Raw genomic sequence first — 22,435 nt, forward strand, 5'->3', positions numbered from 1 at the left:
CAAGGGAAAGGGGAAGAAAGATCCCCAAAACCCACCACCCAAGAATAATGAAAAGATTGCCAAAGACGACACATGCTTTGAGTGTGGAGTTGTCGGTCATTGGAAAAGGAATTGTCCTAAGTACCTTGCTGAGTTGAAGAACAATAAGGCCGGGGAAGGCCCTTCAGGTATATCCATTTTCATGATTGAAATGGGATTATTTACTTTCTCATCCAATACTTGGGTATTAAATTCTGGTTGTGGAACTCATATTTGTAATTCACTGTAGGGGTTCAAAAAGAGTAAGGAACTAAAATCAGACGAGATGGTATTACATGTCGAAAATGGAGCACGTGTTACAGTCCAAGCTTTAGGAAATTTTGATTTATGTTTACCATCTGGTTTGTACTTGACATTAGATAAGTGTGTTCAATTACTTCTATTACTAGAAATATCATTTTAGTTTCACGTTTGAGAAAATCTAGTTATAATTTAAAATTTGTTGATGATAACATTCGCTCCATCTTGAAAGGAATCTTCTATTTTCAGGCTAGACCAATAAATGGAATTTATGAATTAAACATAGATGACACTTCAAACAATATGTCCATTTATCATGTTAACACCAAAAGGCTCAAACCAAATTTGAACCAAACATATCTATGGCATTGTCGCCTTGGACATATCAACAAGAAGCGCATATCCCAACTCCAAAAGAGTGGAATTTTAGGGCAAATGGCATTGAGTCATTTGACAGATGTGGATCGTGTTTTTGTGGAAAGATGACAAAATGCCCTTTCTTTGGAACAAGTGAAAGGTCAAGTGCTTTATTAGGCATCGTACACACCGATGTATTTGGACATTTCAAAACAATGTCTAGATATGGTGAGAGATATTATATCACATTCACTGACGACTTCAGTCATTTTGGTTATGTGTATTTGATGAAACATAAACATGAAGCATTTGAAAATTTTAAATTGTTTCAAAGTGAAGTTGAAAATCAACTTGACAAAACAATCAAAATCCTTCACTCGGATAGAGGAGATGAGTACTTGAGTCAAGAGTTCCAAGACCATCTAAGGAGTCGTGGGATTATCTCACAATTCACTCCACCTAGAACACCACATCTTAATGGTGTTTCAAAGAGGATAAATTGGACCTTACTTGATATGGTTCAATCTATGATGAGTCGAAGTACCCTTCCTTTATCATTTTGGAATTATGTTTTACTCACCACAGCCCGTATCTTGAATATGGCACCAACTTAGAAGGTAGAGAAAACACCTTATGGGATGTGGTATGGAAAACCTCCATCCTTATCTTCTGTTGTAACAATTATATCTTAGAGCTCCTAGAACTGGCTGTTGATGAGATGACACCCTTCATATGTTGTTAGAGGCAGTATCCCGTTGCTAGACATCAACTACTGTCTATATCAGTCTATCAAAATTTAAATTCCAAAACTTAAGGGTAAGTTTTGAAACATTTCAAAACTATCTAGATCAAAATTCAAATAAAATTAAACAATTATTTGGTGATTATATAATTTTGACATAATTCAATTTTATGCAAGATAATTGATCAAATAATTCAAATAATTGAGGTTTATCACATAAGGCAATAATTATCTAATTAAATGATAAATATCTTTTATTTTGACTAAGATAATCATATGGAATCAATAAAATTCAGATTTTATTAATTAAAAACATTTTTGGTAAATATCCCAAATCAAAATAAGCCAAAATCCTGAAAATCCATCTATCTGACAGCCCGACTCGCCGAGTCCCGTATAGAACTTGTTGAGCTCATCTGACTCATCGAGTTCATCATGGGGCATATCTTTTTATGGTAAACTAGTATACTTGACGACGTATATTCTTTTCCCATATGGTTTCGTGCAATCCGATATTTCTTCCAGCACATCTTTTCTTCATTAGCATCATTCCTAAAATGGGTTTCCAAGATTCCCACTAAAAGTAGTTTGTCGTCTTTGTTTTGGAGTTTTTATTATCTTCGTCTTCTTCATCTGGGTAGGGGCGAGAAACATAGGTATCATGTTCATCCCTTTTTCATCTGTTGTTGATTTCGATTTTGTTTATCCTTTTAAGGTAGGGCAAGAGAAACGGTGGAGAGGGCAGGAATTGAAGCCATCGATAATCACGAAAATTGATAGAATTTTTTCGAAGACAACTATAGTTTCTTTAATTTCCTTATAGAAACCTCACACGCGTACATGACGAAAACTAATCATTTATTAGGATTTTATTTACTGATTTTATGGAATTTCTTGGTAATTGTATATGTTTTTTTTCTTTCTATGTTTTAATCGCTTCGGTTGCTGATGTTTTGTTTTAAATTCCGCTATGTTTTCAGTTTTTTCTGGGTTACTTGGCTTTGCTTATAGTTCTGGTTTACTTGAAAGTGGACACCAACAATTTGATAAAATTTCAAGGGTTACTTGGCTTTGCTTATAGTTCTGGGTTACTTGCTTGGTCAACGACTCCATTTTGAGTGAGTTGACTCTTCGTATTGAGTACTTAATATCACACAAGTTAACAGTGCAACAAAAGGACCTTAAGACAAGTTAATTTTATATCTTATGTCAAATCACATTCTACCGTCCTTCTGATGCTCATGTATTTTTTTATGGTATGTGTTTTTAATATAATTAATTGTTTTTTATTGTAACAATTAATATTCACATGTTTTATATTTGAAGACTTCAATTGAGTACATATTTGTTTCATAACAAGTGTATTAATGGTTACTATTAATGGAGTTGTGAAGGAAGTTGTCACAATACTGGTATGACACTTTTTTTTAAGTCAATAAAATTGTTGAGTATCTAAATCAATAAAATGGTAAAAATCAATAATGAAAAAGGTTTCAGTTTTGGGCTAAATACAGAATTGTAATCTGCTAAGGAAATGGATACACTAACATTAGTTGCAAATGTAATTAGATTTCAATTTTATTTAGCTACCAACTATCTTAATATTGTATTTTTATTATTAAGGTAGTTGGTGAAATTACATGGTCAAAAGGAGTTGGTCTCATTATAATCTTGTTTGGTGTGAGTTTATTTAACCGGTACAAATTCCATCAAATTTCTCGCAACCTATTGATTTTCTATGTTCCATCTCTCTTTTATATGTTTCTTGGTTTTACATGTCTATTAATTCATAAATACCTCATAAAGAAATAGTTATAGGCTACTAACAACTAATCACAAGGTTATTGTGTACATTATTCAAAGCATGATTAGGGAATATGATGAAATTAAAGTTGGACTTGTTTGGGATTACAAACAAGCAACGAGTTTGTTCTTTTGCATATTTTCTATCCATATATAATGGTGTCAAGATCTGCTTTGTTTCACCATTTCACCAGAGGTTGTAAAAATGAAGGTATGCACTTAAACCTTAAATCGAACCTTATGAATGTTTGTGAGTCCTATGTGTGACACTTGTTGTTGAAACCACATGCACAACACAACATTCATTAACAATGTAGTAATAATTGAATCACTTTCGTTTAATTAAATAACACATCAGTTACCTTTTTTATGTTAATTGAAAGACCCTAACTTTCGTATTTCTGAAAGACCCAAACTTTCATACTTCACAATATTGTTACTCCAAAACATGCTACATGCATATTCATAAAGAATATTTTACTTTGATAATTTCGATTACAAACGACTGGATACAAACCGACTAATTCAAAGTTTTAACATATTACATAACTACCCAGGATATTAAAGTTTTACACAAACATGAGTACAAAATACAATAGTTTCAAACTATTCTAAATAAACCAACATTATACAACTATACATGTTGCTTATTGTCTGCAATGGTTAAACATTGAGAGGGTAAGTGGTGACGCTTAGCGAGTTCAATAATAGATACAATATAACGTTATGCCATATATATACTTCAACATGGCAAAAGCAAAGAGGCACAATGAGCAGCAAAGACATATGTGAATCATGTGACCAACTTTCCATATCAATCAATGATTTGATTCAAAGATATACAATCAATGAGACATAACAATTTTCATACTTGATATACATCAATAAAGCTTCGGCCTAAAAGGCACAGAAGACATACACTTTCTGATTAAACATTTTGGTAGATTTCAGGCTTATAGCCCTATCTAACCATCAGCCAATGCCATAGAATATAAGTCATTCTCTTATGGATACATGCTCTACATGGTCTGAGGCTACATACCAGTACCACCGTGAATCTAAGTCCTTTCACTGATCACATGGTCAAAGGTATAGCTTTGCTATCATAAATAACAGAAATATTAACAACGGAAAAAACACATAGCACATATAACACATAACATACAATTGTTCCTATATATTGAACTCGCCGTGAAATAAGCAAGGGTTATTTGGGCAGTATTTAACTCTAAATATGACTTTCGTGTGACGAAACCAGGGATTTTAGTTGAAACCCGCGCCTTACTCGGGCAGAGTTTCGACTTGAAAATAAGATTTTCTCGGGAACTTCGGGGCGCCAGGATTTACTTTGGGTGTCGGGGATGATACTGGGACTTTGGGGGTTTAAAAGTGGGCTAAAGGAGTGTTTTAGAGTGAGAGAAATGAGAAAAATGTAACCAAAATATGGTTGCCTTCGCATCTATTTATAAAATTTGAGAGTCACCTCGTGAACCAAGTATGTTCACCTCGTGAATTCGATCCTGATCATCTCCTAGGCTTGCCGTGTATCTTCTAGGCTTGAAAGGTGTCATGTAACGAATTCACCTCGTGAAGGTCTCGAAGTTTGTGCCCCGAACTTCACAAATCTATATCTTTTGTATACAAGCTCCGTTTTTTATGTTGTTTATATCCACGCATAGGTAAAATTATGCTCTACAACTTTTGTTTAGACTCCGTCGGCTAATTTTGACTTCATTATTATTATTATATTTTTAACAGGTCGAGACACGAAAAGTCCATTAAAAATTCATAACTTTTTCATCTGATGTCCGTTTTCATCTGTCTTTTGACCGTTGTACTACTATTGACGAGACCTTTGATTCTCATTTAGGTTGCGTCGACTAAATATCGTTTGATCTTTATTTCAAGTTTTTAGTTGTCTACTGTATACCGAATATTTAGAAAAATCATAACTTCCTCGTACGAAGTCAGATTTAGACGTTCTTTTTATGATAGTTCTCGGTTTAACGAATACTATGACTTTCATTTAGATTTCTAAGGCTAAAAAGTAGTTTATCGAAAACTCACTTTTTATGCCATTCGGCGTCGTGCCGGTTCTGGCGTAAAACTTCAAATAATGATAACTTCTTCGTTATAACTCAGATTTCGATGAGGTTTTTGCCTAAATGTTTCTAACGGGATTCTCTACAACTTTCAATAATAAAATTTTACTTATTTCAAATTTTATATTTTCGTTAAATTTCAATATTAGATTGGAATCTCATAAGACTTTCAATATATTTTTTTTCCGAGTGATTCTAAACATAGTTTTACTTTATATCTAGTAAAAACTATCTGTTAGAAATCAATATTCAATATCACATAATATTTCATAATATTATTTATTACAAAAACACGATTTCAAAATGGTATGTTACATTAATATTAGCACCAAATATGTTTATGAATGACGCATAAGCTAAAAAAAGTTTTTAAAGTCGCAAATCTTTCTAATTAATACTTAACTTTTTAGGTCATGTACAACTAAGAAGCAGTGGACATAGCGTTAAAGATCAATGAGCAATCAACAAACCAATGGCTGAAGCCTCGGGTAGAGAAAATAAAGATGGTATTTTGTGATTAATCCCAATATACCTAGGGTGTTCTAAAAATAATGTTGATTGGCTTTCAGTAAGTTGAAAAAATCTACCAGGAATTTGTAATGGGCTTTCATATGGTATTTTTATTATAACAATGTACTTTCATCTTCATTTTCTTATTCATGCATTGTATATTGAAAATCCACCCATTTATAGCATTATACTTTCACATTTGTTGGTTGCTAGTACAATATACTTTAGACAACAGTATATGAAATACCCACATTACTCTCCATGGGTCGTGCTTAGCACAGACTAAAACATACCTAGTATATATATATATATATATATATATATATATATATATATAAAGAGGGAGAGAGAGAGAGGTAGGTTCTGTTAAGAATATAAATAAAATAGAGATCTTGAGAGTCAACATCAGCCAAATATTTCAAGTCTGCCGCTCTAACCCTTCGACGTATCGATGCGGTAGGCCTGTTATAATCATAAATGATTGTATAGTATTGTCCGTTCCTTTCTCCTCCTCCACCATCCCCACCACCACAGCTGCCACCGCCACCACCACTACCACCACCTCTAACTGAGGGGTGTTGAGTAAAAGAACATTTCTATGTGCACATGTAAAACCCTAAAGCTTTGGATCGAGGTTTCTCTATTGTACATGCAAATTTATCCAAAGCTTGTAAACCCTAATCTAGCATACTATAAAATTTGAAATCTACAACTAACACAAGTTTATATTATTACCTTTTGATAGTAGCAAGAATCTTCAAGTTCAAGAGCTTAGTATCACAAGTGTAATACCTCTAATGGATTACAAACACCAAGGCAAGAAGATAACTGAGAAGAGAGGGAATGGAGGCACAATTTAGGCTATAGGAACTCTAGGGTTTCTGGTGTAGCCGAAATATGAAGCCATAGGGTTCCTTAAATAGATGAGTTGCTAGGGTTTCAGTCAAAACCCTAATTGGATATCTTAGGCCCTAAGTAGCTCCAAGAACCTTCTGCAATAGGGCCCTTGGATGATTTCAAGGTGGGCTTCCACCTCAAATTCATCCACTCCCTTAATCCACAAGATCCACAGCCCAAAGTCAATTATCTTATAATTGACAGTTCTAGTCCTCTTTATTTAATTAATCTCTTTTAGCCACAAAATTAATACTTAGTTAATTCTTGACCAATATTAATTAAACAATATGATTTATCTTTTAATATATTATTCATATAATATATTAATAAACGATAATATCCTCTCTCTCCATAAATCATTATGTCTAATTGCTTTGATGAAGACAACGCAAAATGACAATGCAACAACCGGGTCAAGTACATACCAAATATAGTTATGGGCTTAGACACTAATTCAACACTGACAACAACCGGCCTCACCACTGTCACCTCCGTCACTTATATCACCGCCACCTCTGTCACCACCATCTTTTCTGCCACCAACTGTCATAATCATATATAATTACTCAGTCTGTGAACACACATATATGTATAATCATTTATGATTACGCATACACTGGTGTTGTTAGTACACTGAAGCGTTAGAGCGGTAAATGAGAAATGTATGACTCATGTTGAATCTCAAGATCTCTATTTGTTTAATCTCAACCGAACCATCCCATATATATATATATATATATATATATATATATATATATATATATATATATATATATATGCTTAAGTTATTTAATTATAACTAATTATTGTGCGGATGTATGGATAATGTTATTCTTTAAGAATGATAAAGAAAGTATGTTGTTTGATAATATAAATATGTTCAATCTTATATAACTATTGTTATTAACATACATTCTCACTAACTAAATCGTCTATAAGGTTATTATTATTATTATTATTATTATTATTATTATTATTATTATTATTGTTGTTATTATTATTATTATTATTATTATTATTATTATTATTATTATTCTCATTTTTGTCAGAATGTTGTCAGAATGTTTATTGAGTCGTATTCTGTCATAATGAAAATGAGTGAAAAACGATGTGTGAGAACAAAAATAAATAATAATTAACGAGAATGAATGAAAATGACGATATTTTTGTAAATTTGAATGTATTCGCATTGTTAAACAACTTATTCTCTTAGTAATTCTCTTAAAATAACATTATCTACACATCCGTACAATAATTAGTTTTAATATTTGAACCTAGTTTTATATATATATATATATATATATATATATATATATATATATATATATATATATATATATATATATATATATAAAAACTTGTGGAGAAAGCAATTTGTATACAACTCAACACTAACATGATTAACTAGAAAAGGAAAGCATTTAAACTCCTAAATAGAACCTAACACTAATACATAGGAATAGGAATTCTCAAAAGACAAGTAAACTTGTGGAGAAAGCAATTTGTATACATCATAACAATAAAATGATTCGTTTAAAATGTGATAATAGTAAAATCATCAAAAAAAAAAGTACTATGGTATTAGTAAACCATTTGATTCTCGATAGGGCTCCCTGTCAACCAATAAGTATCTTGATATAGATATAAATGTTGATTTAGTAAATGGTGAAGTAGTTTTTTAGATTTGAAATGTTTTGTTTAACTAAATGCTAGAAACTCATAGTATCAAACGAGACTTTTTGTTTAAATAATGTAATTTTTCAGCAAAACATACAGCACCTTTCGGTTTGGCCGATTCGTACCCAATTGCATGAAAAATAGGACACACTTCTTTTAGATTTTTATATTTTTTAAATAATGTTTTTGTGATATCATCTTACTATTTTGTTCCAATTAGTTCATGCTATTAACAAATATGAGGGTTTTTTTTTGTATTTTTTTATTTTATAGTTAATGTAAATATAGAAACTCATGCTTAAAACATGCAAAAATGACATGGTTACACTTATATATATATATATATATATATATATATATATATATATATATATATATATATATATATATATATATATATATATATTACTTAAATAATAATAATAATAATAATAATAATAATAATAATAATAATAAAAATAATAATAATAATTTAGGTGGGAGTTTAAACACGTTGCATTTTGAAGTGTGAGGATATAACCAATTTTCACACATAAAATAAGAAGAATAAAAAGTTATATATTATGATTAAATTAAAAAAAAAAATAAAAATAAAAAAAAAAAAAAAAAAAAAAAAAAAAAAAATAGAAAAGTATGCTGTTGGTATGCCTGAATCTTCTTTATAAAATTTCACATTTTAACGGTTAAGCTTCACATTTTAAGTTTTTTGGTAAAGTGAGAAAAAGTGAAATTTTATAATTTTGTACACTTTAAGTTTACATGATTGCCCAAAAAATATGTCAAATCAATAATCAAACAATCATACGCTGATACGCACGAAAGGTAAATATGTTATATCGGAATTTGTTTTATTACATTTACATATCCAACGAAAAATCAGTTCTTATTATTTGGATCTTCAAAATTTAAAAGTAACTATATAGTCGAAAATAACAGTCATAGCTTTAAATCATATTATTATTTTGTAATTGAAAAACAATATATTGACACGTTGATGTAAGCAAATGTAACCCTTGCGTGTGCACTTCTTTAATGGCCCATTGCTGCATTCATATTCATTATATGCATCTAATCTAATAACTCTCCAAACAAATAGCATGTGTACCAAAAATCGTGGTCGCATTCCATTAAACCACATCATACATACTTATAAAACTAGCATTTTTCCTTCAACTTCATGCATTTGAAACCCTTATAAAAATGTGCAAACATCTCATTCATTTGAAACCTTATATTTTAATGAATACCACTCAAAAGTCTCTTAATAATGATTAACAAGGGTTGTGGTGACTTGGTAAGGCATGTGGAAGATATGGTGGATAACCTATTGACCCATATTCAAATCCTGACACCACTCAGCCCTTGTGGCCATGGAGGTTCGCCTGCAGTGACTCCAGGGCATGAGACAAAACTTTATGTTTGCAGCGGGGGATTAGTCGGTGCGCGAAAGCTGGCCCGGAAACCCTCGTTAGGGAAGTTCCCTTTCCAAAAAAAAAATAATGATTAACAATTCAATAATTTTATAACTTATATAATATATTTAATAAACAATTAATGGATACTCTACTATAAAAATGTCAATATTTTTGAGTAGACACACAAATACAAATTACATACAAAATTCACAAAGAAAATAAGTTTAAAGTTTTTTGTATTGGTTTGAGGGCTTTGAATAATTTTTCGAGCCATGTTATTATGTAAAAGTTTTTAATTTGTAAGTTTCTTATATACTAATTCTTTTTTGTATTTTCTTGATTTAAGTATTCTTTTAAAAATATCATTGTATATTGTGGTTGAAAATTTAATGTAAATTACATTAGATTCATGTTATCGATCATATGTTATGGAAGATGATATATATAATATTTAATTAACTATTGTATACATGTTTGTATGTTCATGTGCTTCAAACAATAATTAATTAAAAATGATGGATATGTCATATTATCCATGTAAGTCTTTTTAAAATGCAAATAATCTATTTTATCACTTTATATTTTAGTATATGCTTAATATTTTCAGTATAACAATAAGTGTTTTTTAAAAGTTTATTTCACTTATAAATAATAACAAGTTGTTTTAAAATTAATAAGCAATAATTATAAATAATAAAATCAAATTACATGGATATGCCATATTATCAATGCAAGTCTCTTTTGAAATGGAAATTGTCTATCTTATCACATTATTATTTAGTGTATGTTTCACATTTTAATAATAATATTAAGTGTTTCTTAAAAGTCTTCTTTAACTTATTATTAATAATAAGTGGTAAACTAATGAATAACAATTTTAAATGATAATAACATCAAATTATAAATTACATTTAGCTATAAATAAATTGTATTTTAAATTAACATCATTATTGAAATTAGAAAATGATAGCATAAGTAAAAATATAATTAATCAATAATAATAATTGTTAAAAATAATACTAAATAGATAATTATAATTAATTCTATTAATGAGGAATGTGGGTTGATATCAATGAATATTATTGTTCTAAACAATAGAGATTGTATAATTTTACACTATATATATATATATATATATATATATATATATATATATATATATATATATATATATATATGTGTGTGTGTTTAAAATATATGTTTAAACATATATTTTAAAATATATGTTTATAATGGTTATGTTATTGACATTAACTTTGAGATAATATTTTACACTAATATATATATATATATATATATATATATATATATATATATATATATATATATATATATATATATATATTAGTGTAAAGTATTATCTCAATGTTAATGTCAATAACATAACCATTTTAAACATATATTTTTCAATATTTTAATAATATATTTTTAATCTTCGTTGCGCAACGCACGAGAATTCGTCTAGTATTATATACAACACTGCATTTGTCTTATATCTACACGCACATGAAAACACACTCGCTAACCAACTCCATCTCATCAAAATCTTGAAAAATAACCCTAATTTTCAAGAAATTAACCTCTTTAATGGGTCATCAATGGCTAAGTTTCGTTGGTACAATTTGGATTCAATCCATTAGTGCAACAAACTCATACTCCCCATCTTATTCTTCCCAGCTGAAGCAACTTCTTTCACTCTCACAACTTCAACTCAACAATTTAGCTTTCACTTCAGATTCTGGAAAACTCTTCGGTTTTTTATCAGGCATGGCAGTAGATCATCTCCCTCTTTGGCTTGTTATTTTAATCGGTTCTTCACTTGGGTTCATAGGCTATGGCATTCAATATCTTTTCCTTGTAACAAATAAAGTCTTATCCTTTCCCAACAGTCTTTTGTTTCTACGAACAGTTTTGGCTGGGAACAACATTTATTGGATCAACACCATTTGTTACATGATTGCAATACAAAATTTCCCACTGGATCGACAACTTGCAGTGGGTTTATCAACTAGTTATCAAGGATTGAGTGGAAAGATTTATTTAGTCGTAGTTGATGTGGTGTTCAACTCATCATCTTTAACTTCAATACAAACAACAAGATCATATCTTTTGTTGAATAGTATTCTACCCCTCGTGGTTTGCTTGATCACTTCACCATTTGTTACAGTGGTTACCATTGCAAGATCGAAGAGATTATCACGTGGGTTTCTTGTGATCTTTGCAATCAGATGGCCCAACAAGACCCCAAACATCTAAGTCCAAAGAATGGCCCAAACTTGAAGCCCAAAATGCTAAGCCCAATAGACTGAGTACGCAGTGCATACTTAGCTATACGCTAATCATACACGCTAAATAGCTTATACGTGGTGCGTACAGACTTGTACGCCCAACGTACTCACCCATTCAACTAAAACTTACTTTTAACACTTAATGCTTAAGACCAGAAGTCTAAACCACAAATCAAGCCTTGAATAAGCATCTAGAACCATAAAGTCACTGACTTGGTAACTTAGCATGCCCCCAAAAGACCCAACTTCAAGATGTAGCACTCTATTTTCACTAAATGGACATAATCTCATGCATGGATGATTCTAAACCCTAAAGGTGCCAACTTTATGGATCTTTAACCTTAGAAACACCAAGAGTGCCAACTCATAGCTCCTGGAGTGGTGTCAAACCACTAGATCTCATTCATGGGGAAAAAAGGCCAAAAACCCATATAAACTAAAGCCAAGCTTCTAATGAACAAGGTCATAGCTCTTTACCTCAAACAAGCTAGAAATGGAGTAGAGAATCACGATCCACAAGCTCTTCCTTGATCCACATCCTTGCACCAAACTCTTTCTTCCTGATAATAAACCAAAACACACCAAGATACACACAATGAGCTCAAAAACACAATAGAAAGGTCTATGGTTTCAAGATGAGCCTATAGGGCTGGTGGAGGCTGAGAAATGAGGGTAAAATGAGCCATAAGTGTGATTATATAGTGTCCAAACCCTCCAAATTAGGGTTCAAATCAGACGCACTACGTTGGGTGTAGTTTGACATACGTTGGGCGTAGTGCCTTCGCTACCCACATTCATTAACCCATTACTTTGGGCGCAACCCATACTATATTGGGCGTACAGAGCCAAACACACGTTTCTTACAACATGTACATGGGACCATTTTGCAAATAAAAATTTACACAAGCGGCAAAAGTATAATACCTGGAAATTATAATGTTACAGTATTGTTGGTGGACTACTCCTTGTTCAAAATGAGGCTCGTTGGATCTGAGGCGATGTTGGGCTTGTATAACACTCGAGTGGGTGAGACCCAGAGGTGAGGCCCGTTCGATTATGCAGATTTGGTGAGATCTGTGGGTGAAGCCCGTTTATTTATGATAGTATGGGTGAGACCTAGTGGAAATTGGATTGAGTTAGGTATTGGATCACATTTAGAGTAGGATGACTCGGTGATCAATGGATGACATCTGTGTGGTGTTTAGGCTCATGTAACCTATAACATATAGAATCTTGGGCGGAGACTCATTGTATAAATGTGCATGATATTTTCTGTTGATTGGGGATTCTATATCTCAGTTTACTAGATGGTTGTCGTGGAATTAGAAGATTTTGGATAGAATGTAAGGGTGAATCTTTGGTTTTTGGGATGTGAGTTAGGTTTCGGATTGGCACAAAGGGAAGAAACTCGCGTTGAGAGTCACCTTTGTTTATATGAAAGGTCTTTTGGCAAGTAATGTGTGGTCAAGGATTCTGTCTGCCATGGGTGTTAGCAAGATAATTTAGGATCAAAAGGATATCAGTCAATTCAGATTGCAGAGTGAGGTCATCTTGGCTGTGTTTCGGAATAGTTCTATCTGTGTGGGTGTCAGGTAAGGTGTTGGATTTCTGGATTTTTGGAAGAGAAGTGGTGATTATGTTGCATTATTTAAAGTTAGTGGGTCAATGATTCGTTCTCAATCATGATGTGTGAGTCCTGCTAAGATTGTGTTTTCATTGTAGCATTAGAAGATCGTCGTGTGTATAGGTCGACATTTAGCTGAAGCAGGGTTCGAGAAGTATTGAACAGATTGTCTGGGTGCCTGGAATGTAGCAAGGTGTGATTTTAAGTACGAAATCCAATTTACATGGGGGGGGGGGGGAGTTATAACACTTAGTTTCGAGAAACTTCCTATTTCTAGAATTATGGGCATTAATGGATTAAGTGATGGCTCTGGATTTCAAGGCTTTCGATTTTAGACCCATTTGGGTGTAGATTATATAGTCCATGCAACCCAAGCTCTCGGTTGGTGCTCGGAGTCTAAAGGTATGATGGTAAAAATGATGTTTCAAATATTTTCTTGAATTAAGGATTTATGTTCGGAAGGTTATAAGTCAAAGGATATTAGAGGGGATTTGTAGGGTTTTTCATTACCTTTCTAAGCATATAAGGAACATCGAAAATAGATATTAGACACGAGAGTTATGACCATTAGAAGTTAGGGATGATTTGGGTTTAGGCGAGTACGATGGGTGTACAGGGAGTACACTGGGTGTACTAGGCTTAAGCATAGAGAATATTCTTCCCCATATGTTGGGCGTACATGAAGTACATTGGGAGTACGCCAGCGAGGGTTAAACCCTAATTTTTGTGTCTGGGACCCCATTTAAAGGCCTTAAATTATTGGAAACCCTTTTTACATTTATCCTCCACCCTCTAAAGTAGTTACCTCGAAACCCTATCCCCGTTTGAAAGATTATTGAGCCTTTGAGTGATTTTGGTGTGTTTTGGTGCATTTGGAAGAAGAAGAACGCATTACAGGAATGTTGGTTAACTTGGAGCTTGAAGATATAGAACTCTCTTCACCTTTGCAAGCTTCTAGAGGGATAAATCTTCAATCTTGTTGGTTCTTTTATGAAGATCTAGTTTTGTGTTATAATTTGACATGTTTTGGTCCCATGATTTGGATCTTATGATTCCAAGTTACTCTAGAACCTTTGAGCCTCATTTCTAGTCATTTGTGAGGTCATTAAGTTATAAAATTTGAATCTTCATGGGTATATATCTTCAATGCATAAGTTAGTGGCCTTTTGTTGAAGTTATGAATATAGGGCTTCATTTTGGACACCATTAAACCATGAAAAGTCATAAATTCATGAACTTTATGACTTAAGACATCCTTTAGAATCGGATTTGGGTGTTGGGCTTAAAGTCTTAAGGTATTGAGCAGATTAGAATTGAGTTTGGCATCAACGAGTTACACTGGGTGTACCCTCCTGGTACGTTGTGCATAACGGGTTCAAACTGTTAACCCTCTCTTTGATTACGTTGTATGATGGGCATACAATGGTGGTATGCGGGGCATACTCACCATAAGCCATTTTGGGCTTTGGGTCATTTTGGGTTTGGGCCATGTTTTGTTGAGCCAAGTATGGGAAGTGGTAAAATAGTCTTTTACCCCTTAGCATGATAGGATATGGTTGTACCTTTGATATTGGGTTATTACCCTAATTATTGATTAGGATTGATCTTTGTTATGTTTAGTGTGAGAAGTTGTGGTAGTAGCAGCTTGAGTGTGTGTTTTGTTGACATCAGGCAGAGGTGAGTCTCCTTAATGTACCCGTGGATTGAAGACACCAATATCAGCCCACTAGGATATGTTATGTAAGATGTTAGTTGTCTTTCTGACTCTTGCATTGCATGATGGGTTGGGCCAAAGGGCACGGATGTATGGCTAGGCCTAATTGCATGAGAGGGTTAGGCCAATTATATGTTAGGCTAGGCCCATTGTATGACGGGTTAAGCCCAATTATATGTTGGGCTAGGCCTAATTGAATGTTGGGCTAGGCCTATTGATTATGGAGGGCTAGGCCCATTATTATGGGTTAGACCTAATTGTATGTATGGTATGTGGTATTTTGTAGGGGTGAAATTGGTACGGTACTAAGTTTTTTTTCTCAAAACCGTGTAACGTACCAACTATAACTGGCATAATAATTTAACAACCAGTACCGTACCAAGTATACTTGGTACTAACTAATCTGGCTACCAACAAATTTGGTTGGTACATATTGGTACTTGGTAAATACCAAAAAATTTAACTAATATATACCTATACATGAATATGAGTTAAATTTGTGGGCAATTGGTCGTTGCATCACTTGCTTGTGTGAGTATTTTATCTTTTGGAAGCGACTAAAAGGATTAAAAGAGGCCTACCCCTAGCAAATTGCCTAAGGTAGCAAATGGAAACAATACTAGGAATGAGAAGTTAGTATTCCTTTTGAGTTTTAGCATCATGTGCTTTTGTATCATCGATTTCGTGCTCTTCAAAAAATAAGTATCAAGAAATTTGTTAATCAATGTGTTAATTTATTAATTCCAAGACTTTTTATTTGTTATTCCAATTAAAACATGCATATTTGAGAACTAATATTTATTTATTTTTATTAATTTATATATATATATATATATATATATATATATATATATATATATATATATATATATATATATATATATATATATATGAATTGGTTGGTACGGTACAACCATAGTATTCAAAATTTCATATCGTTACCATACCAATACTATTTAATTTGCATTGTATTACCAGCCAAACATATTGGTTACCAAACAACTTGTCTACCGATTTTATTGGTTGGGTTGGTAACATGTTGGTTGGTTCTCCATAATACATATTTGTCAGCCCTAATATTTTGTGGAATTCACTAAGTTTTGTACTTACGGTTTCATGTTTATGATTTTAGGTACTCTCCAGTTCGAAATGGAAGGGTCTGACGTGACTGCACAACATCCCCAAAATTTATTCAACATTTGATTAGTCATGATATTTACTCTAATATTTAAATACTATTTTTCATCTTGAATGATTTTGTGAATAGAATGTAGTAAGAATTATTGTTTTAAAAATAAATATTTACCTTAGATTTTTGAGACGTTACAAAATCCTATTTTAATCTTGGCAAACAAAGCATTCGTCACATTGCCAATCACTAAAGTTCCCGTCAAGGAGAATATTATCTTTGAAGAAGTTCTGACCTAGATGATCAGAAGTAGTAAGGAAGTAATGAGAGGTGATGTCGATGGTGCTCATCTCGATTGATGAACTGCCCCGACTTTTCTCCTGCTCGAGTCATAGCTTCAATTGATTATTCCTTTATATGCTCTAATACCATATAAAATATAGAAATAAATTAAGAGATTAAAGTAACTCACTTTTCTTATTATTAATGAAAATAGATTACGGGTGGAGGATATATATATATATATATATATATATATATATATATATATATATATATATATATATATATATATATATATATATATATATATATATATATATATATATATATATATATATATATATATATATATATATATATATATATATGGTTAGGTTCATGTGATACGACCTAATTTTATGAGACGTGAGACGCAATCCTAACAATTCATTTGTTATATTAAAAAAAACATTTTTAAAATGAAAAATAATTTAAAATTTTCGAATTTTTTTTTTCAATTATTATTTTCGGAATTTATATTTTCCAAAAAAAATATTTGTTTTTACATATTCTAGTTAGGGATGAGAAATTGGGCCGAAAACCCGAACCGAACCGAGAACCGAACCGAATTAGACCCGAATAAGCAATTCGATTCGGTTTTCGGGTATCTATATAAGGCTTATTCGGTTTTCGGGTTATTCGGTCCAGGTTACCCGAATAAGGGGTTATTCGGTCCAAAAAACCGAACCGAATATGAAGAGTCTTTTTTTCCCTTGCGGCTTTGCGTGAGTCGATTTAGTGTTTAATTTGTTTCTTTAAAAAGTTTGTTATGAAATCATAAGCTACAAAAGTCATAAAAAATACAATATTTATTCGGGTTATTCGGGTTATTCAACTCCTTAATCATCTTGTACATGTTATTTGGGTTATTCGGGTTATATACTTATAGATAGATTTTTGGGTGTTTTGGATGTTTAATATTTAGTGTTTAGTTTGTTTCTTTAAAAGATTTGTTATGATTTTGTACATGTTATTCGGGTTATTCGGGTTATATACTTATGAAATCATAAGCTTCAAAAGTAATACAAAATATTCGGGTTATTCGGGTAATTCGACTACAAGTGTTATTCGGGTTCTTCAACTACAAAATATTCGTTATTCGGGTTATTCGATTCCTTAATCATCTTGCACATGTTATTTGGGTTATTCGGGTCGGAACCGAACCGAACCAAATAATACCCGAACCGAATCGAACCCGTATTGCTTATTTGGTTCGGTTTTCGGTTCATACAATTTGCTTTATTTGGTTTTCGGTTTTTTTGGTTCGGTTCGGTTCCGACCCGAATAACATCCCTAATTCTAGCAGAATAAATATAATATTCTACATATCGAAGAAATATAATATAATATTCTAACATTCTAAAAATCACCTTAATATATTTACAGTGTAATATTCTATTAGAATATTTCACGTATTTTAAAAAAAAACAGTAACTTTTTTTTTTATTTTTTTTAGGTAATTAAAGTTCCGAAAATAATAATTATAATAATAATTTAGGGGGGAGTTTAAACTTTAAAGACGTTGCATTTTGAAGTGAGAGCCTGAGAGGATATAACTAGGGGTGCAAATGAGCCAAGCTATTCGTGAGCTACTCGAGATTGGATCGCTAAAAGCTCGACTTGAAACCGATTTTAAACGAGCCCAAGCCGAGCTCGAGCTTAATATTAAGCTCGTTTATTAAACGAGCTCGAGCTCGAGCCTATGTCACTAAGCTCGATTAGGCTCGCAAGCCTAAACGAGCCTTTATATAATATAATTTCTTATTTTTTTTATATATTAAAATATTTGTGGATTAGGAATTTAGGGTATTAGTAAACGAGCTTCTTAACGAGTTCGAATCGAGCTTAAGCTTATTTAGACAAGTTAGACAAAAAACGAGCCGAGCTCGAGCCCGAGTCGAGCTTGTATAATTATTTACGATCTCGAGCCGAGCTCATTACAAAAAGCTCGAATCGAGCCGAGCTCGAGCTCGAGCCTCTTAGAACTTAAACGAGCCCGAGCCGAGCTTGGCCAGGCTCGAGCTCAGCTCGGCTCGTTTGCACCCCTAGATATAACCAATTATCACACATAAAATAAGAAGAATAAGAAGTAATATATTATGATTAAAAAAAAAAAAAAAAAGGTACGACGTTGGTGAGGCTTGAATCTTCTTTATAAAATTTCACATTTTAACGGTTAAGCTTCACATAAGTTTTTTGGCAAAGTGAAAAAGAGTGAAATTTTATAATTTTGTACACCTTAAGTTTACACGTATGCCCAAAAAATATGTCAAATGATCATTAATCAAACAATCATACGCACGAAAGGTAAATATGTTATATCGGAATTCATTTTATTACATTAACATATCCAAAAAAAAAAAAAAAAAAAAAAAATCAGTTCTTATTATTTCGATCTTGAAAAATTAAAAGTAATTATATATTCGAAAATAAGAGTCATAGCTTTAAATTATTTTGTAATTGGAAACCGATATATCGACATATATATTGATGTAAGCAAATGTAATCCTTGCGTGTGCACTTCTTTAATGGCCCTTTGCTGCATTCATATTCATATAGATGCATCTAATCTAATAACTCTCCAAACAAACAGCATGTGTACCAAAAATGGTGGTGGCATTCCATTAAACCACATATTATATACTACACTGCATATGTCTTATATCTACACGCACATGAACACACACACTCGCTAACCGACTCCATCCCATCAAAATCTTGAAAAATAACCCTAATTTTCAAGAAATTAACCTCTTCAATGGGTCATCAATGGCTAAGCTTCGTTGGTACAATTTGGCTTCAATCCATTAGTGCAACAAACTCAAACTTCCCATCTTATTCTTCCCAGCTGAAGCAGCTTCTTTCACTCTCTCAGCTTCAGCTCAACAATTTAGCTTTCGCTTCAGATTCTGGAAAACTCTTCGGTTTTTTATCAGGCGTGGCAGCAGATCATCTCCCTCTTTGGCTTGTTCTTTTAATCGGTTCTTCACTTGGGTTCATAGGCTATGGCGTTCAGTATCTTTTCCTTGTAACAAATAAAGTCTCCTCCCTTCCCTACAGTCTTTTGTTTCTACTAACAGTTTTGGCTGGGAACAGCATTTGTTGGATCAACACCGTTTGTTACATGATTGCAATACAGAATTTCCCACTCGATCGACAACTTGCAGTTGGTTTATCAACTAGTTATCAAGGATTGAGTGCAAAGATTTATTCAGCCGTAGTTGATGTGGTGTTCAAGTCATCATCTTTAACGTCAATACAAACAACAACATCATATCTTTTGTTGAATAGTATTCTACCCCTCGTGGTTTGTTTGATCACTTCACCATTTGTTACAGTGGTTACCACTGCGAGATCGAAGAGATTATCACGTGGGTTTCTTGTGATCTTTGCAATCACCATATTTACAGGAACTTATGCAGTGATCACCAGTTTAGAATCAAGGAAAAGACTCATGTTTACTCCGTTGGTAATTTTAGTTGGTATGAGTGTGTTCTTGTTGGCACCTTTAGTGGTTCCATTAGTGGAGAAATTGAGAGAGAAAATGGAGCATAAATGCTTGATCAGAAGCTACGGGAAGAAGGTATGCGATGAGAGTAGCATGGAGGAAAACGGATTAGGGGTGGTGAATGAACACTGTGTGAAAGATGAAGGGGTGGTGATGTGTGATGGTGAAGAGATGGAGGCTAAAGTAATGGTGAAAAGTTTGAATTTTTGGTTGTATTTCTTTGTGTATTTGTTTGGTGCAACAATTGGGTTGGTGTATTTGAACAATTTGGGACAAATTGCAGAGTCAAGAGGGAATTCAAACACTTCTTCTTTGGTTTCATTGGCTTCGTCTTTTGGTTTCTTTGGTAGACTCTTTCCTTGCCTCCTCGACTACCATCTCTCAAGGTACCATGGTTGATGGTTTTACTTAATTAATTAATGTTCTTTCACTCTTTAACGTTATTATCAAGGCAATAGAATTAAGAAATAATTGAAGTTAAAGGTAGTTTGGTAATTATTTTAACGTTTACCCTAACAGAGTAAGTGTCGTACGTAGGATGATAACGTTATTATCATCTGAAAAACACAATGAAGTTGATTAAAACAACTTGAAGTTGGGAATAGTAATTTTCCAACATGTCCAAATTAACAACTTTAAATTTACTGGTCTTTTTTTTGGAACCAGTTGAAACGGTTATTGTTTTATTTGTTTCGGTCTTCAACTTTTTTATCACTCTTCTCATTTTATATGAAAAAAGATTATTCACATAAAACAAACCATAAAAGAAAAGAAAATATACAAAATGAAAGGGAATTAAATTGGTATTCTTTTTGTCCCCATTTTCTTTATTCTTGGTTAGGGTATCTAGAATCCATTTTAGTTTACAAAGTTTAATTGATTACTATTAAAATGTTCTATTTTTTATATAACTTTCTCTTTAATTTATAAGTCTATTCAACTCTATAAAATTTAACATCATATTAAGAATACGTGTCCTTGGTTTTTTCCATTCAACAACTGAGTGAACATTCAACTACATATTTATTCTATGTCTATTATAGTTGAGCTTAATTCATTATATGCCAATAGAGTTAAACCTTAATAAATTCATGATTAATATGAGACTCTTAATGCATGATGTATAAATCATTATCGTGGAAACCAGTTTAACCTTACAATTCAGACTCCCCAAAAGGCTGTGTTTTACATGCTCATTTAATGTGACATTTAATTTTGTTGATAGAGAATTTTATGGTTGAAAATCAATTCAAACGTAAGTCTCACCTTGAGCCATCCTTTTTGGTGCTCATTAATTCCACCATTCCTACCAAACAATATAACAACATTTTCAATTTCAATAATTTACTTACAAAATAATATTTGTTTCAGGGCCAAATACAAGATTTCAAGGCCAGCTTTAATAGCATTGATGATGGTCCCAATGACAGGAGCTTTCTTCTTACTCCTTAATGGTAGCAACATATGTCTTCATATAAGTACAGCCATTATCGGGATATGCACAGGTGCGATATCCTCGGCCTCTGTGTCAACAACAGCTGAGCTTTTTGGGGCCAAGAACTTTGGTGTCAACCATAACATTGTGGTCGTAAATATCCCAATTGGGTCCTTCTTATTTGGAGATATGGCAGCATTTCTTTATCGTAAGCAAGGGCTTGCCAATGGTTATAATGGAAAATGCATGGGGGTCAAATGTTATCAAACAAGTTTCGTAATTTGGGGTTCCCTTTGTTTTTTAGGAACCTTTTTGGCCATAATTCTTCATTCGAGATCTAGAAAGGCTTAAATTTTTGTAGCTTTTATCTTATCTTTCAATATACATATATATACGTTACATATATATGTCTATATATCATCGTGTTGTAGATAGCTTTCTTGACTTTCTAACCAAGCTCAAGTTCAGCATATGTTTTTATCAAAGGGATTAGTGGAAGATACGTTTTATTTTTATTTTGTGGAATTAGCTTGTGTGACATTATTAGAATGCTCACATGGTTGCGGAAATATGGCCTAATTAACAACTGATATGTTTGGATTGAAGGTGACTTTGCATGTTTCATGTTTGTTAA

The 22,435-nt window shown here is 32.4% G+C and overlaps 1 protein-coding gene and 1 pseudogene across 1 annotated transcript; both read left to right on the forward strand.

Annotated features, from left to right (window-relative positions):
- The first annotated feature begins 11,369 nt into the window (after window positions 1-11,369).
- On the forward strand, window positions 11,370-12,038 carry LOC145046937 (protein NUCLEAR FUSION DEFECTIVE 4 pseudogene; annotated as a pseudogene).
- Window positions 12,039-19,387: 7,349 nt separating this feature from the next.
- Window positions 19,388-22,216, forward strand: LOC145048353 (protein NUCLEAR FUSION DEFECTIVE 4-like). The gene is made up of 2 exons (XM_078996812.1): window positions 19,388-20,752; window positions 21,738-22,216. Exons 1-2 carry the CDS (start codon window positions 19,617-19,619, stop codon window positions 22,150-22,152), a joined length of 1,551 nt encoding a protein of 516 aa, XP_078852938.1. The 5' UTR covers window positions 19,388-19,616; the 3' UTR covers window positions 22,153-22,216.
- Window positions 22,217-22,435: the final 219 nt, after the last annotated feature.

Source organism: Lactuca saligna, chromosome 5 (assembly GCF_052625555.1).
Source record: "Lactuca saligna cultivar CGN05327 chromosome 5, ASM5262555v1, whole genome shotgun sequence".
Taxonomy (NCBI): domain Eukaryota; kingdom Viridiplantae; phylum Streptophyta; class Magnoliopsida; order Asterales; family Asteraceae; genus Lactuca; species Lactuca saligna.

Excerpts from the sequence above, each read along its gene's own strand:
- LOC145048353 (XM_078996812.1), top strand. The coding sequence starts at position 19,617 with ATGGGTCATCAATGGCTAAGCTTCGTTGGTACAATTTGGCTTCAATCC. Across the intron at positions 20,753-21,737 it reads CTCGACTACCATCTCTCAAG|GGCCAAATACAAGATTTCAA; the intron begins GTACCATGGTTG and ends TATTTGTTTCAG.